General features: G+C 41.0%; 1 protein-coding gene across 1 annotated transcript; it reads left to right on the forward strand.

The window, feature by feature from the left end:
- The first annotated feature begins 1816 nt into the window (after positions 1–1816).
- On the forward strand, positions 1817–4860 carry LOC121633035 (zinc finger protein 503-like). Its single transcript, XM_041974894.1, has 2 exons — positions 1817–2349; positions 2929–4860. Exons 1-2 carry the CDS (start codon positions 2092–2094, stop codon positions 4354–4356), a joined length of 1686 nt encoding a protein of 561 aa, XP_041830828.1. The 5' UTR covers positions 1817–2091; the 3' UTR covers positions 4357–4860.
- Positions 4861–13750: the final 8890 nt, after the last annotated feature.

A 13750-nucleotide genomic window follows, 5' to 3' on the forward strand; every position in this document is an offset into this window, starting at 1 on the left:
TGTGGTCTGCTGCTGCTCCATAAAACCAGTCCAATTCCAAACAGACTGACATTATTATTAAATGCATAACTGGTGGGAAATGTCCAATTAGCCTCTACCAGAGCTGCATTATACAATAAACACTATGTAATTATGCATAATACAGCTCCTGACAGTGAACTTAATGCAGTTGTGTTTAATTTCTAATGAACTCCAATGAATTGTGACGTTGTCTCTAATGCATGTAAGGCATTGTTTCAATACAGAAAATCATCATCACATAACATAAAAACCTACACAGTGCTACAGCCAGAAGAAAACCTCATCCCTATAAAATTTCAATATAAAGTCAAGAAATATACTTTCTGAACCACCAACAATGCATACAGCCAATACTGCTTGTCAACACTTGTATTTGCATCAACTGAGTGAGTCATAGACGTGTCCTTGTGTGAATTACAATCAGGAGGATTCAAGCTTTCTGTTTAAAAGTAATGAATCACTGAAAAAAAAAAATCTGCAGCCATTTAAGGATAAAGCCTAGAATTTGGTGTCTGCTGCTGCGAGCCATCCATCACGTCCACAATAAAGGAGTTTTTGCCTGACGGTCGAAATTTATGGCCGCCCTTCTCTGCCCTAATAACTCAAAGCGCTGTGTCAGAGCCTGACAGCCGTTGCCGAAAACAGCACCCCTGTTATCAATCAAAAAACACTTGCATATGTTTAACTTTCGCCTGATCAGCAAGACATTTATAGGCTATTGAGTAATAAGATAAGTGGGTCTATTTCGATGGGAAGAAATGTGGAAGCTTTAATGATTAATGGCGGCCGCAAGAGAGTTTTTAAGCGCTCTTGGAATTAAAAAAAAAAAAAAAAAAAAAAAAAGGGGGGGGGGGGGGGTGTATTTCGGCCTGTATGTGACGGAAATGTGAATTTATATTATTAATTTCCAAGACAAAAAAAAGCTAAATGTTATCAATCATTAAATCTGTGTCTCTTGCTGAAAGATTCACAAAAATCTAGAAAGCTTATCTCTAATTAAACAAATATCTGCTTTGGGGTTTTAAAAGAACGGGTCGGCTAACTAAGCCTAAACCGTGATGGAGGAGTGGTGGGAGAGAAACGCTTCTTCTTATGGATTTCTTAGACCTGAAACTGACCAAGAAGAGGCTAGATTTTAAAAAAAAAGATAAACCGCAGACAGCTGACAGATTGCCTGTCATCTGTCAGTTCCCAGTCGTGCACGCTGTGTGACTGAGAGGAGAAAGTTGCAGAAATTGTGAAAAACTGGGATAGAGGGATGCATGTTGGAGAGCAGGGAACTCTCACTTTGTTTTATTTCTTGTTTTTAGAGACGAAAATTCTTCACTGTGGTGAAAAGATATTCTGTGGAAACTTTTTCAATATAGTGGATGGGCTTAAAATGGGCTTAAACCTTTGTTTCCTGGCTGCTAAAATAATATATTCAATATGACAAATATTGCAGGATAATAATGTTCCCGCAAAAAGCCTAATATAAGTGATAATTGCATGTACCTCCTGTTTGGGTCGTCTTAAGTCGTCGGTGATTCTGGTCCTGCCGCAAAGCCACACAGGACGCAGGAGCGGCGCAAGCGCACGCGTCGAAGTGCCAATTACGCATAGGCGCACATAAAATGTCAACATTATAAGCGGCTCGGTGTGTGTGAAGTATGAAACAGACACCAGCGTGAGTAGGAAACGTCACATTACTTGGACCCGTCCATCACGTTGGGATCTCTTTTTGATTGGGAGGCTGCAGAGGCAGTGGTCTATAGACTGATGTCGCTTGAGAGGAGGCGGAGTGATCCTTCTCCTACCCACGACCCACGTAAACGGAGTAACTGAGTTTGCTCTCGGACCTACAGCCACACTGTGAGAGAGACGCTGGGGATGAAGCAACGCGCCTGTGAAACGCACGGATTCTGCTCACACACTCCACGTCGGTTTTAAGGATATTACATCGTTTCTTTCTTTTTTTTCTTTTGTTTTTTTCTCTTGGAAGAAAAAAGGCTCTAACCTTTAGACGTTTTCGCTGTTGGCTTTCTGTACCTTACACATGTCTTTTCCAACCATTTTTACGAGAATTGGGTCATGATCACATCGCCCACTGTCTCTGTCCTGAGAAATAGCACGAATCCAGCGTGGGAGAGCGGCTCCTCCTCGGGGGAGAAGGGAGCAGCGAAGATCAGCCAACTATCCGTACACAACAGCGTCTCTCCCACAGACCCTTCTCGCCAAGCCAGTCGTCTTCCTATAAAGATTTTGAAAATGCTCACGGCTCGTGCAGGACACATTTTACACCCGGAGTACCTGCAGCCTTTACCGTCCACTCCTATCAGTCCCATCGAGGTAAGTATTTGGCAATTTGGGGGAAAATGTTTGCGTTTAGCTATTAATTTGCTTGTTCTCAAACTAAAAGAAGTGTCACGCACTGAAAACACGGGGCACCAAAGCGTCCAACTAGACATCATTGTTTGAGATTTGAGGACAAAAAATGTTTAAGATTTAATCTACAGGCTACAGTAGGATTTTTTATGCGATAGCTCACAGGAAGCCTCCCAAATGTCTAACTTAAGTAATTTTAACACGATAAAAAAGGTCTTTTTTGTTCGCTTCATTTCGATAAATTGTGAGGATATGATTAGGGCTAATTTAGTGTAGTAGCAGACACATGTCCACATTTTGAAGGTCATTTTGTGCGTGTGGAAATTGTACTAGCTTAAATAATACCATACTGTGTAAATCTGCCACTTCTGTGGGCTCATCATACCTAGGTGTTTTCGGTTTCATCCCGCTACAAGTTTATGCGCACTGCGTAAAATAAGCGGAAAGCTTAACTTATCATTAAATATCAGGGTACGTAGGTCTATAAGTGTTTTATTATTTCCTTTAAGTAATTTGAGTTTTTTTGTTTATTTTCTTTTGCAGCTGGATGCCAAGAAGAGTCCGTTGGCTCTTTTGGCCCAAACATGCTCGCAGATCGGCAAACCGGACCCGCCGTCCTCTTCCAAACTGTCCTCTGTTGCCTCAAATGGATCTAGTGACAAGGAGACCAAATCTGGCCCGCTGAAAATCAGCGACATTGGAGCCGACGACAAATCTAGCTTCAAACCTTACTCGAAATCGTCAGAGAAGAAGGACTCGAGCAGCAGCCTCAGTGGAGATAAGACCAGTTTCCGAGTGCCTAGCGCCACCTGCCAGCCGTTCACCCCCAGGACAGGCAGCCCAAGCTCCTGTACCTCAGTTTCTCCTCTACCGTCAGAAGGCAAAGTAGGGGACAAGGAGGAAAAGAGGGAGTCTGATAGCAATAAAAGCAGCACAACAGAGGGCAGTGGTAGCCAAAAAATAAATGGAATTACCTCTGATGGCAGCCAACACCAAGAAAACACATCCAAGACTGGTACATCAGACTCTACATCTGTAACCTCATCATCCTCCGTTCTCGGCTCTGGACTGGTGGCCCCTGTCTCCCCCTATAAGCCCGGTCATACAGTTTTCCCCTTGCCATCTGCTGGTATTTCCTATCCTGGAAGTTTAGCGGGTGCGTATGCAGGTTACCCGCAACCGTTTCTCCCACCTGGAATGACCCTTGACCCAACCAAATCCAGCAGCCAGCTTTTGAGCGCACAGTTTGCTGCTGCCAGCTCTCTGGGATGCAGTAAAGCAGGAACGAGCCCTTTGGCTGGAGCATCCCCTCCGTCTTTAATGTCTGCAAGTCTGTGTAGAGACCCGTACTGCCTGAGCTACCACTGCACAAGCCATTTGTCCAGCGCTTCCAGCGCCAACTGCGCACACGACTCAGCCGCTGCAGCTGCTGCCGCCAGTGCGCTCAAGTCTGGATACCCGATCATGTACCCAGCGCACCCGTTACACGGCGTGCACTCCGCCCCGTCTTTCAGCGGACACCCCTTGTATCCTTATGGGTTTATGTTGCCCAATGACCCACTGCCGCACGTCTGCAACTGGGTGTCTGCAAACGGACCTTGTGATAAGCGCTTTTCATCCTCGGAGGAGCTTCTAAGTCACTTGCGGACTCACACAGCCTTCGCCGGCACGGAGAAGTTAATATCTGGCTATCCAGGGTCGACCTCTCTTGCCAACGCCGCTGCCGCCGCTGCCATGGCTTGTCACATGCATATCCCACCTAATGGCAGCCCTGGCAGCCCCAGCACGCTGGCCCTCAGGGGCCCCCATCATCCCCTCGGACTCAGCAGTCGCTACCACCCGTATTCAAAGAGCCCCCTGCCAACTCCCGGGGCTCCTGTGCCGGTTCCCGCGGCCACCGGGCCTTATTACTCCCCCTACGCATTGTATGGACAAAGACTGACAACAGCCTCGGCCTTAGGATACCAATAGAAACAAAGAATTCTACATTTATAAAAGGAGATTTAGGCCCAATGAGTTTTATATTGTATTTCATGCAGGGACTGGATCCAGGTGGGGATCAGTGTATTTATTTGCGATAGCTTCAAGCGTGACTAAAATAAAAAATGATTATAACATAACTTTCAGATGCCTCAATGTGCATTATTTTACATAGATTACGGTTGAAGCTGTGTATCACAAACGTCTATTTGAATCAATTTAATTGGGGCACAATTAGGGACTTTTTTCTTTTTCTTTTTTCTTCTTATCCTGAATCAAAGAGACTGACTTGAAACTAAAGTTTATCTTATTAAATCACACTGGTACTGAGTGTCCTGACAGCATGATGGACGTGGAAAAAAATCAATCAGAGCAGCTTCTTCAGAACTGGCATTGATCTATTTTGTAGGGAGCAAAACGTTTTCATGAAGCTTCTTTTTACCAGGTATTTCTAAAGCTTCACAGTAACTGTGGTCTTTTCTCTTCGTTTTAGAGTGGACTTGCATTCATTTTTCAAAATATTAAAACTATTCATCAATTTGGTTAAGTCATCTTAACCAAATTGATAGAATAATAATCTATAATGAATATTTATTTATTTTTATTATTTTAGAACTGACTATGCATTCAGGTTGTAAAATGAATTTCATATTAAATATTTTATATTAATTTCATAGCTCATTTCCTCTCCTAACTGTAGTTTTTGGTTTTACTATAAGGCTGACTGTGGGCTTCATACAAGGCCTGCGGATGTACTAACCTTTTGATATTCTTATAGAAATAACCTGAATGTGCATGGCTTCTGTGGGCATGAATGGCTTTCTTTTATTACTAAATGTTTGCAGAAATTTAAAAAAAAAAAAGAAAGAAAGAAAGAAAAAAAAAACATATCACCTACTTTAAACACCCAACTCCTGCATGTAGCGATAATATGTAGTGCATAAATACACTGGCTCATCAAAACATACCAAATCTTCTCAATCCAGCAGATTATTGATTCATCTGAAGACAAAGAACTGATATCAGCAAGGAGGTCTGAACAGAAATTTTCAATGAAACAGATGTGGGGCAATTCCACAGCTTTTGTGATTGCTCTAATGAAGCCATGAAGCAGTGAGCATGAATTAAAAGAAAGATGCATAACTGTGTAATCAGTCCCTTAAAACAAATCAGCTAAATCAAGCCAACAGGGTCATTATCAGTCCTCAGTAAATCAGGCTGTTCTCCAGTAATAAAATCACCATAACGGTCAAATGTCATATTCATCAAATCCACTCATCCTTCATGTAGATGAGCCATGCACATAACTCAGTGATAGATGGTAATAAAGCAGCTAACCCACTATTTAGCACTGCAGCCAGTCAGCCATTAAGCCAGTGTGGGTCATATGTGATGCATCACTTTTTACTTGCAAACAATAAATTAATATGACGTGAACAAATGGGACTGAGACTACAAGAGTTATTTACTAAAATTTAATTGATGTATGACATTGCAGTATATATTCACACATATTCACAAGCAGATAAACCAGCCAACATATTAGTCAGTACATCCAGTTCAAGCTGAGGATCAGTTGAGACGTTATTTTGAGTATGTGGACCGCAGCGGTGCTTCTGCACTTATTCTAGATCAAATACTTCTGTAGTTATTATTTACTTTAATCCCTTGTAATGTTTTAATGGCTTTGAATATCAAACTTTTATAGCTAATAAAAAGAAGGCTAAATATTTAGCTATGAAATTTATGATAAACCCATTTAAATTATTTTTAAGATTGTTTTGTTTATGTTTTACAAAAAAATCCCAGAGAAATCAACTATATACATATATATATTATATATATATCATTTATATAATAGTGTTAGAAACCATTTATCATCACATATTTGCATATTGCTAATAAATAAAATGGTAAAGGGAGTTAAAGTTCACTTAATAACAATGTTAATTTATGCATGACCTATCTAAACTGGGGGAGAATAAATGTTTTAAAAGGAACTTAAGCTAAAATGTTGTTGTGTTACTTTGAAAATATGATCTTAAGACGTGTATTATTTCGGATGAAAGGTTAATATTACTAGAGATGAGTTTTTATAGTGGCAAAATACAAGTAAAATGGTTTATCTGCATGCATAATTAAGCTCAGTGTTGGTATAACAGCTTATTGCAGCAACTTTCCTAACTATAGTAGTTTGAGTACAAATATAAGGATTAAAATCTTATTTCAACAGCAAACAGTTATAACTGAGAACTGTTTGCTTGTGTAAAGAGTCTCAATCATAGTTCAGTAGTTTGTATAAATTTTTAGATTTAAGATGGTTAAATAGGCTCATCTCCATAATGAAAATCCAGCTGAGTTTAAATTTATATGTAAATATCTGCTCTGACAAAATTAGAGTATTGCTTCCAGGTTATATTTTAATCATACATATTTTATTAAGAGGATGGGTTTAACATAATTATGAAGGTCTTAAGGTCATTGGGGTAAATCATATGGCCACAGTAGTTTGTATTCATGTCTGTTTATTACATTAACTTGCACAGAGTGCTTTACATATATCTGCCATCCCAAGATTATGTCTATCCATTTTCTTCCTGTTAGAGGAGGACCTCTTTCCCATATGTTTGAAAGTAAAATGCTCTCAGATGAGATGCTATCTGGTTCTGTGAATCTAAGTTAAACCACAGGGACAGCCCCGCCTCTTTAGCTTTGAAGTGCAAGGTGAGCAAGACTCATGGCCTTCCACCTGAAGAAGAACAGATCAGCACAGTGCAGCCTGCCGCAGACACATGCTTGTGTTAAAAATGGTCATTTCTGCACAGCTGCCCACCATGTGTTGCACCGTCCATGGCCTGCTATGGTTGAAGGCCGTGGCCATCATCACCGCCATGCTGAACTGATGTTGCTCCTCAAAACAACCGCAGTCATGTATGAAAATTGTGTTTTCCATATGCATGAAACACATCCATCAACCAGCTTTCAAACACTTGTCACAAATGTTGCAGTCACATAATGAATTTAACACCCTTTTGTCAGTAATATTAATGATCCAATCAAGGGATTTCCCATAGATACACAAACATTTGCTGGTCTGAATAAACCTTGCTCTGTGCTTATGTTCTCTGGAAAAGCAAGCAGATCTTTGTTTGTAGACACAAAAGGAAAAAAGTGATGACCTTCTGCTTGTTCAGTCAGCTGAGAAGTGTGTCTTCCATCATCCAGAGAAACATGGTGGTTTATTTTTGCAGGAGAAAGGCTTTTGCTTCTCCAAACAGGCACCGTATTTATCATCGCTCCATCATTTCCTCCCCCTGACAAGCAAAGTAAACGACAGGAATACCAAGTTAAAGCTGGGTTTTACTGAGCCGTTGACCTTTGGAGCTTGTCTTCTTCTATTAGTGTGCCATCATAAAATAGAGGAAATTAGCTTGGTATACTGAGATCATCTCAACATGGAGAACTTAGTTTGTGTGTAATCTATATGCTCACAATTAAGTGTCTTTTTTAAACTCATAAGCCAGCCAATAGGAAATGGAGGGAAAAGGGAATTTTCCTTTGAAGAAAGTCTGTCAACACACAAAGCAAAGGAAAGAGCAACAGGGAGTTAAACAGTGGGCCCTTGTCTTTCAGCACTCAACATGCCCTATAATTTACACACCACTGACAGGGGCCATTTTGAAGTCTGTCATAGGCGGCAAACTTTTTGTCTCTAAACGTCTTGCTCACAGTAAGCCAACTTCTGCTATGGTTTGGGTTGATTAATGACTTATGGCCTTATTGTGTGGAGGTGGCTAATTAACTACAGACTGACTAAAGAGACACGCTACAAAGACCCGCCTCTGATAACCCCAACGTTTTCTCTCTCCTCATCTTGGCATGTGGAAGCTCTTACTGACAAATTTGGAAGAAGCAGATCAACGCTGGGTAAGATGAATGGCCCCTGTGAACGGTAAACAGCCTTTAATTTAACCGTGTTTAAATGTATGACACACTGGCATTGTGCTTCCTCGCTGTTCGTGCTCTCTGGCTGGGAAACGCAGCCAAAGTTCCCCCGCTGTTGGGTTAAAATTAGGCTTGGCATATTCATGGAGGGAGTTTCTGGGTGCTTGGGCTGGCAAACATGTGTCCGTTGCCTCTTTAGGTTTTCAGCGGCTCCTTCAGACTGACATTCTGAGACAAAGGTAATCAGTTTCTTCAGCAAACTAGACTGAAAACACACTGAACAGGAAGCCAAAATGAAGGAGATCCGGTACAATTCTGTTATAAAAAGCCACCAGAAGATTAAGCATTTATTTAACAATAACCCAAACCCATAAAAGCTGTTCTAAGTATCACACATAAGACCTAAAATATTGTGACAATCCTTTCCACCTCCTCTCCCCCTTCCTATTATTAGGTTTGTTAACATACTGTATTGCAGTGTTTGCAGTCATGTCGACAGGCCAACTTAATCAAGTTACTATTGAACTCGTGCGCTTCGGCCAGGATGACAGTTTTAGTGCCAGAATTATTGCCTTGACCTATGGGAGGAAATTAGCTGTGGACACAACTTGGAGAGTTTTCTTCCTGGTGAAAAAAAAATATTTACCTAAAGAGCAACACTGATGGAAAATGGGGAGCAAAAATGTTCCTTTTAAAAACGTCAGATTTGAAAAATGCCAAGTGGACCCAAAATGGTGCAAAATGCATAATGCCAGCTGGCACACCATTACAGGTGATGGACATTTAACTTACCTAAGTCAAATACAACAGACTGCTGCTCATTAATATACAAGAGAACCTGCAGAATCAAGCCTGCCATCTGGTTAAATCGACAGAGTAATCTACAGCGCGTAATTAGAGCTGAGAAGCAGAGTTTCTCTTTAATCCTTTCCAGCTTTAAAAAAAGGGGGGGAAAAAAAACATCTGCAGCATGTAACACGTCATTTTTCTTTAAGACAAATGGGTTGTTTTCCTATGATCCAAAATTAGATCAGCAGAAAACAATCAATCTTGTAAAGGGCCTGGGAAAAGAACTAAAATTTGGAATTTATTTTTCCCTGTTCTTCTCGTCAGCATCTCACCTCTCGCTGTTCTTGCTTGAGCTGCTTTACAGTCATCATTGCTCATCCCATCATGCTCTCTGCCATCACATGACATATACTGGGCCCTGAACTAATGATGAATATGAATATATGCCTTAAAGGTTCCTTATTATGCTCATAGCCTGTGTATGAGGCCCAAAAATTAGAAAATTCTGTCACCTCTCTCACTGGCTTGCTCCACTTTTTTTGTGAATGTGTGCTAAAAAGGGTGAGTCTGAGATCTTTCCCTTTGTGACCTCACGAAGGGAAATAACCACTGCCTCTGGTAGTGGATACTGACATTGACCCGCCCCCCGGCTAACTGAGCTTGCCTTCTAAAATCACAGAGCGGGTTCCAGCAAAAGCCAGATACTCTCCCAGAGAGGGGCATGGACTGGGCGTGGACAGGCACAACTCATGAACATTTAAAGGTTCAGACACAGAAATAGCCCATTCTCCATAGAGCTCACTAGAGCCACATTTGGAATGGCTGAAATTAAGGACCAAGGCTGAATTTGGGGTAATATATCTTGAAAACTATATTGTTGGACCTCTGAAACCCATATGAAATTGTTGAAAAAATATATAATATGGAATCTTTAATAGAGTGATCCTTCACTTGACTTCTTTTTCCCTCCTATGGCATTCCACAACAGATGGTAACCTGTAAGAGTCTGTGACATACGACCCCATAATCCACCATGAGGTAAAAACTGGACAAAATACTTCATGTCATCCTGTCTGCAAATTAGGAAGATGACACAACTGTCAGGTGCCAGCCTGATGTTGCAGTTGTACCCCCCATTACAGGAGCACTGATGCTTTCACTGCACGACAAAAGGGAAATGGGTGCATGTTTTTTTATAGGAGACCTGTCTGTCAGCTGGCTCTCAAGTCATAACAAATCACCAGCACTCAGCTGAGGCTGAACATTCAGGGCGTCAGGAGGAAGACGGATGACCTGCAGGCTTTTGAAGTGCTCTGGCAGTTCAGATGGCTCAGCGGCGCTGACAGAGAAATATACACAACAGAGCAACCAATAATGAGAACATTAAACATTCCAGCCACCTGACAGGCTGACAAAAACAGCCTGGCCCCACATCAATCATCCACTGAGTCATAACCTTGACAATTAGTCCCCTCTGATACTACCCGTTACCTCTGGGCCTGCACTGTAGTGTGACTCCACTTAAAGAGGAGAAAACCAAAGGCCTCAATTTAATTCCTTAATTCTGATTGATAAAGACACAGCAGCGACAGAAACTGCAACATATTGCTTCAGCAAATGATGGATTCAGAATCAGTTGGCTAGCTCTTTGTAAAGTAATGACTCTCTAAGGATGGATGTGAAAAGTGGAAAAATGCACACACTTTGAAATTATTTTTCTGGTTGCCTGTGAAGATGACTTGGTTAACAACACAAAAATGTATCCAGAATATGTCTGTGGCCCTGGCTGCACAAATATGTGTTTTAATGACACCCTACAGGCATTTGAAAGCTATAACAGTGCCAAAGCATTTCTATAGAACTCAAGGCGTATATCAGCAACACGAGTGGTTCTTTAGCAAGAATAGATCTGCAGACATTTGGCATGTCTGTGCAGACATGCCAAATGCCAAGTCTCCTATTAACATACTCTATACATTGTGCTTATTAAAAGACTAATATCATTAATATTCTATAATAGGAAAACCCAGCTCTTTTTCTTTTGAGCATGTTCCCCTTTAGCCATCTACACCATATGCTACACTTTGAATTCAAAGCAGCTGGAAAAAGCAAGGGGGCCATGTTGTCACCACTATATTCACTCTGACTATGTAGTTAGCATATGACAAATGAGCCAAGTGAAATGACATTTCCCTTTTCCCTTCATAGAAAAGCAAAGCATGTGACAGAGGAATTGATGGCAGAACCTCAAACATACTGTATCGCCTTCTCATTTAGTGAAAAGGAAAAGAGCCAGGCCAATGACTGTTTATAAAAACTACCTGAAACGGAGCTGCAGAGCTGCAAGCCCTGAGGATGATAAATGACTCTGCTAACCCTGCGGGACGGCAGACCCAAATGAGGACGAAGCTAATTGCCCTGCGAAACACTTTGGCATGAATGGAAAGAAAATGCACGCATGCCACAGCCAAAAAAGGCCCAGTTGCTGCTCTGAACTCCTAGCTGGCTTTCACTTACAAGAGTTCACTTGGTGTCCATAAATCATGGACTGCTTACAGCTGAAACTGCCCTTAGTCATCAACATGCAATAGACTGAGTGACAGATTCCATCCTGACTACATTAGCCCCAGTTCAAACGAGGCTCTTTTTTTCTAGGTCTCCTACCATCTTGAACTTACAGGAAATGAAAACCAGCTGGCTGAGGATTTCTATGTGTTACATACAGCTGAGCATGTATGAGAGAAAGACACAAGCCTAAAAGTTGGTGAGGGGTGGGGGAAAACATTGTTGAAGGAAATGACAGGGGTCAATCCAAGGTATCCCGAGCTTTTGATTTCCTTCAAGCACAGCTTCAGATACGGCTTTATCCTGAGGCTGTGATCTGCAGCACATTACTCATTTTTTAGCTGACAGGAGAATTGAGATGTGGTTTCAGTCTGTTACACCCACACAGGTGAGCACGAGTTCAAACTCTACAGACCTTTTTAGTTATGTTCATGATTTCCTAACTGCACTCTTGATGCATACAACACCAAAAGAAAAGAAAAGTTACCATTCAAACTTCACAGCAGCACAGTGATGGACAATTATTATATTCTTAAACTATTCTTTTATTGTAAAATAAACCCTGAAAAAACTATTGTTACCAAAGTAAAAAAGATAAAGACAGTGTAGAGTATGCGCTTTCATTTATAAAGAGCCGAATAATTTCCTGAAACAGCGAGGGAGTAGAATATTAAAGAAATACTACTTAAAAATGAGAAAATGGTGCAGGGGTGTCCAAAATCAGTCGATGTCCTGCAGATTTTAAACGTTGCCCTGCTCAGACACACCTGCCTCAAATTAAATGAATCCAACAGCCTATGAAGTTTGCACAACGACTCATTAATTTGAGTAAGTTGTGTCATAGCAGGGAACCATTGAAAACCTGCAGAATTGTGACCCTCGAGGACCAGAGCTAGACAAACCTAAATAGTGGATCCATTAGGGATTGTTCTTAGCTAGACTGAGTGGATTTGATGCATTACTGAGTGTTTTGGCTGTAAGATTGTGTCTGTGGAGCTGACTCAAAATAAATTTATGTTCCCTTCTCTGTGGTTGTAAAGAAACATGTTGCCAAGAGCTACAGGATGGCTCATTAATTTATTTCTAAACTACAACAGAAGTCAAATAGGTCACACAGAGGACTGATATGCCAGGCTGAGGTCGGACAGAAGATACTTGTGGTTGGTTTGACTGGACTTGACACCAACAATGTCCTTCAAGTATTTTACGCTTTGAACATTGGAATGTAATACGGTCCCCTGGGGCTCATTAACACTGCTCACTATCTCTGGAACAAAAATTTACAAAACTTCTTAAAACAGGGATCTCACACTCTGGTTCTGAAGGGCAACTGCCCTGCAGGCGTTATGCTTGTCTGCTCCATCATACTTAATTAAAATTAAACGGATCCAACAACTTGTCGTCAAGTTCTGCATAGTGAACTATTAATTTGAGGTAAGTGTTTTTAAACAGGAAAACATCTAAAACCTGGAGGACAGTGGCCCACAAAGATCCCTGTCTTCAAGGATAATGCTGCCATTGTATTTTTGTTTTGCTTGACAAGTAGAAAACCAATAGGAAGACTTAAAACCAGTTTGAATGGTAGCCTATGCTGGTCTACTGGTTTGGTAAATAATCTTGAGTTTTGCAATTTACTAAATACTTCTATTTAGTGTGCCACCAGCAGATATGTTGTACATTGTGAAGGTAGCACATTGTCACAATGAGCCATTTTTACCTCAAAGTGCACTTGTATTGATGACTGCAAGACAAAGTAAACAGGTTTTAATTTCTTCAGACGAATGTTGAATGATTACACAGAGTTTAAGTTAATTAGTTTATTTGGTTATGGTGTGTGTGTGTGTGTGTGTGTGTGTGTACACATGTATAGTCTCTGGGAAACTTTTAATGTAAATAGTTCCATTCTTGTCTATATAAGTAGTCAGTTGTAGTTATTCTGGTTGGTTTGGTGTAGGGTGTCCAGGTGAAAATGTCAACATTAAAGTAACTCAACATCATGTCCAGTCATTTAGCCTCTTATGTGCTTTTTTTCTATGACGTTTGCTTCTGAGACTGTGCACTGAAGCTGACACACATCCACATCAAT

The sequence above is a fragment of the Melanotaenia boesemani genome, chromosome 21 (assembly GCF_017639745.1).
Source record: "Melanotaenia boesemani isolate fMelBoe1 chromosome 21, fMelBoe1.pri, whole genome shotgun sequence".
NCBI classification, from domain to species: Eukaryota; Metazoa; Chordata; class Actinopteri; order Atheriniformes; family Melanotaeniidae; genus Melanotaenia; species Melanotaenia boesemani.

What these genes read in the sequence shown, in the direction of transcription:
- LOC121633035 (XM_041974894.1), top strand. Translation starts at nt 2,092, where the DNA reads ATGATCACATCGCCCACTGTCTCTGTCCTGAGAAATAGCACGAATCCA. An exon ending in CTCCTATCAGTCCCATCGAG is followed by an intron (nt 2,350 to 2,928) that starts GTAAGTATTTGG and finishes TTTCTTTTGCAG; the next exon opens with CTGGATGCCAAGAAGAGTCC.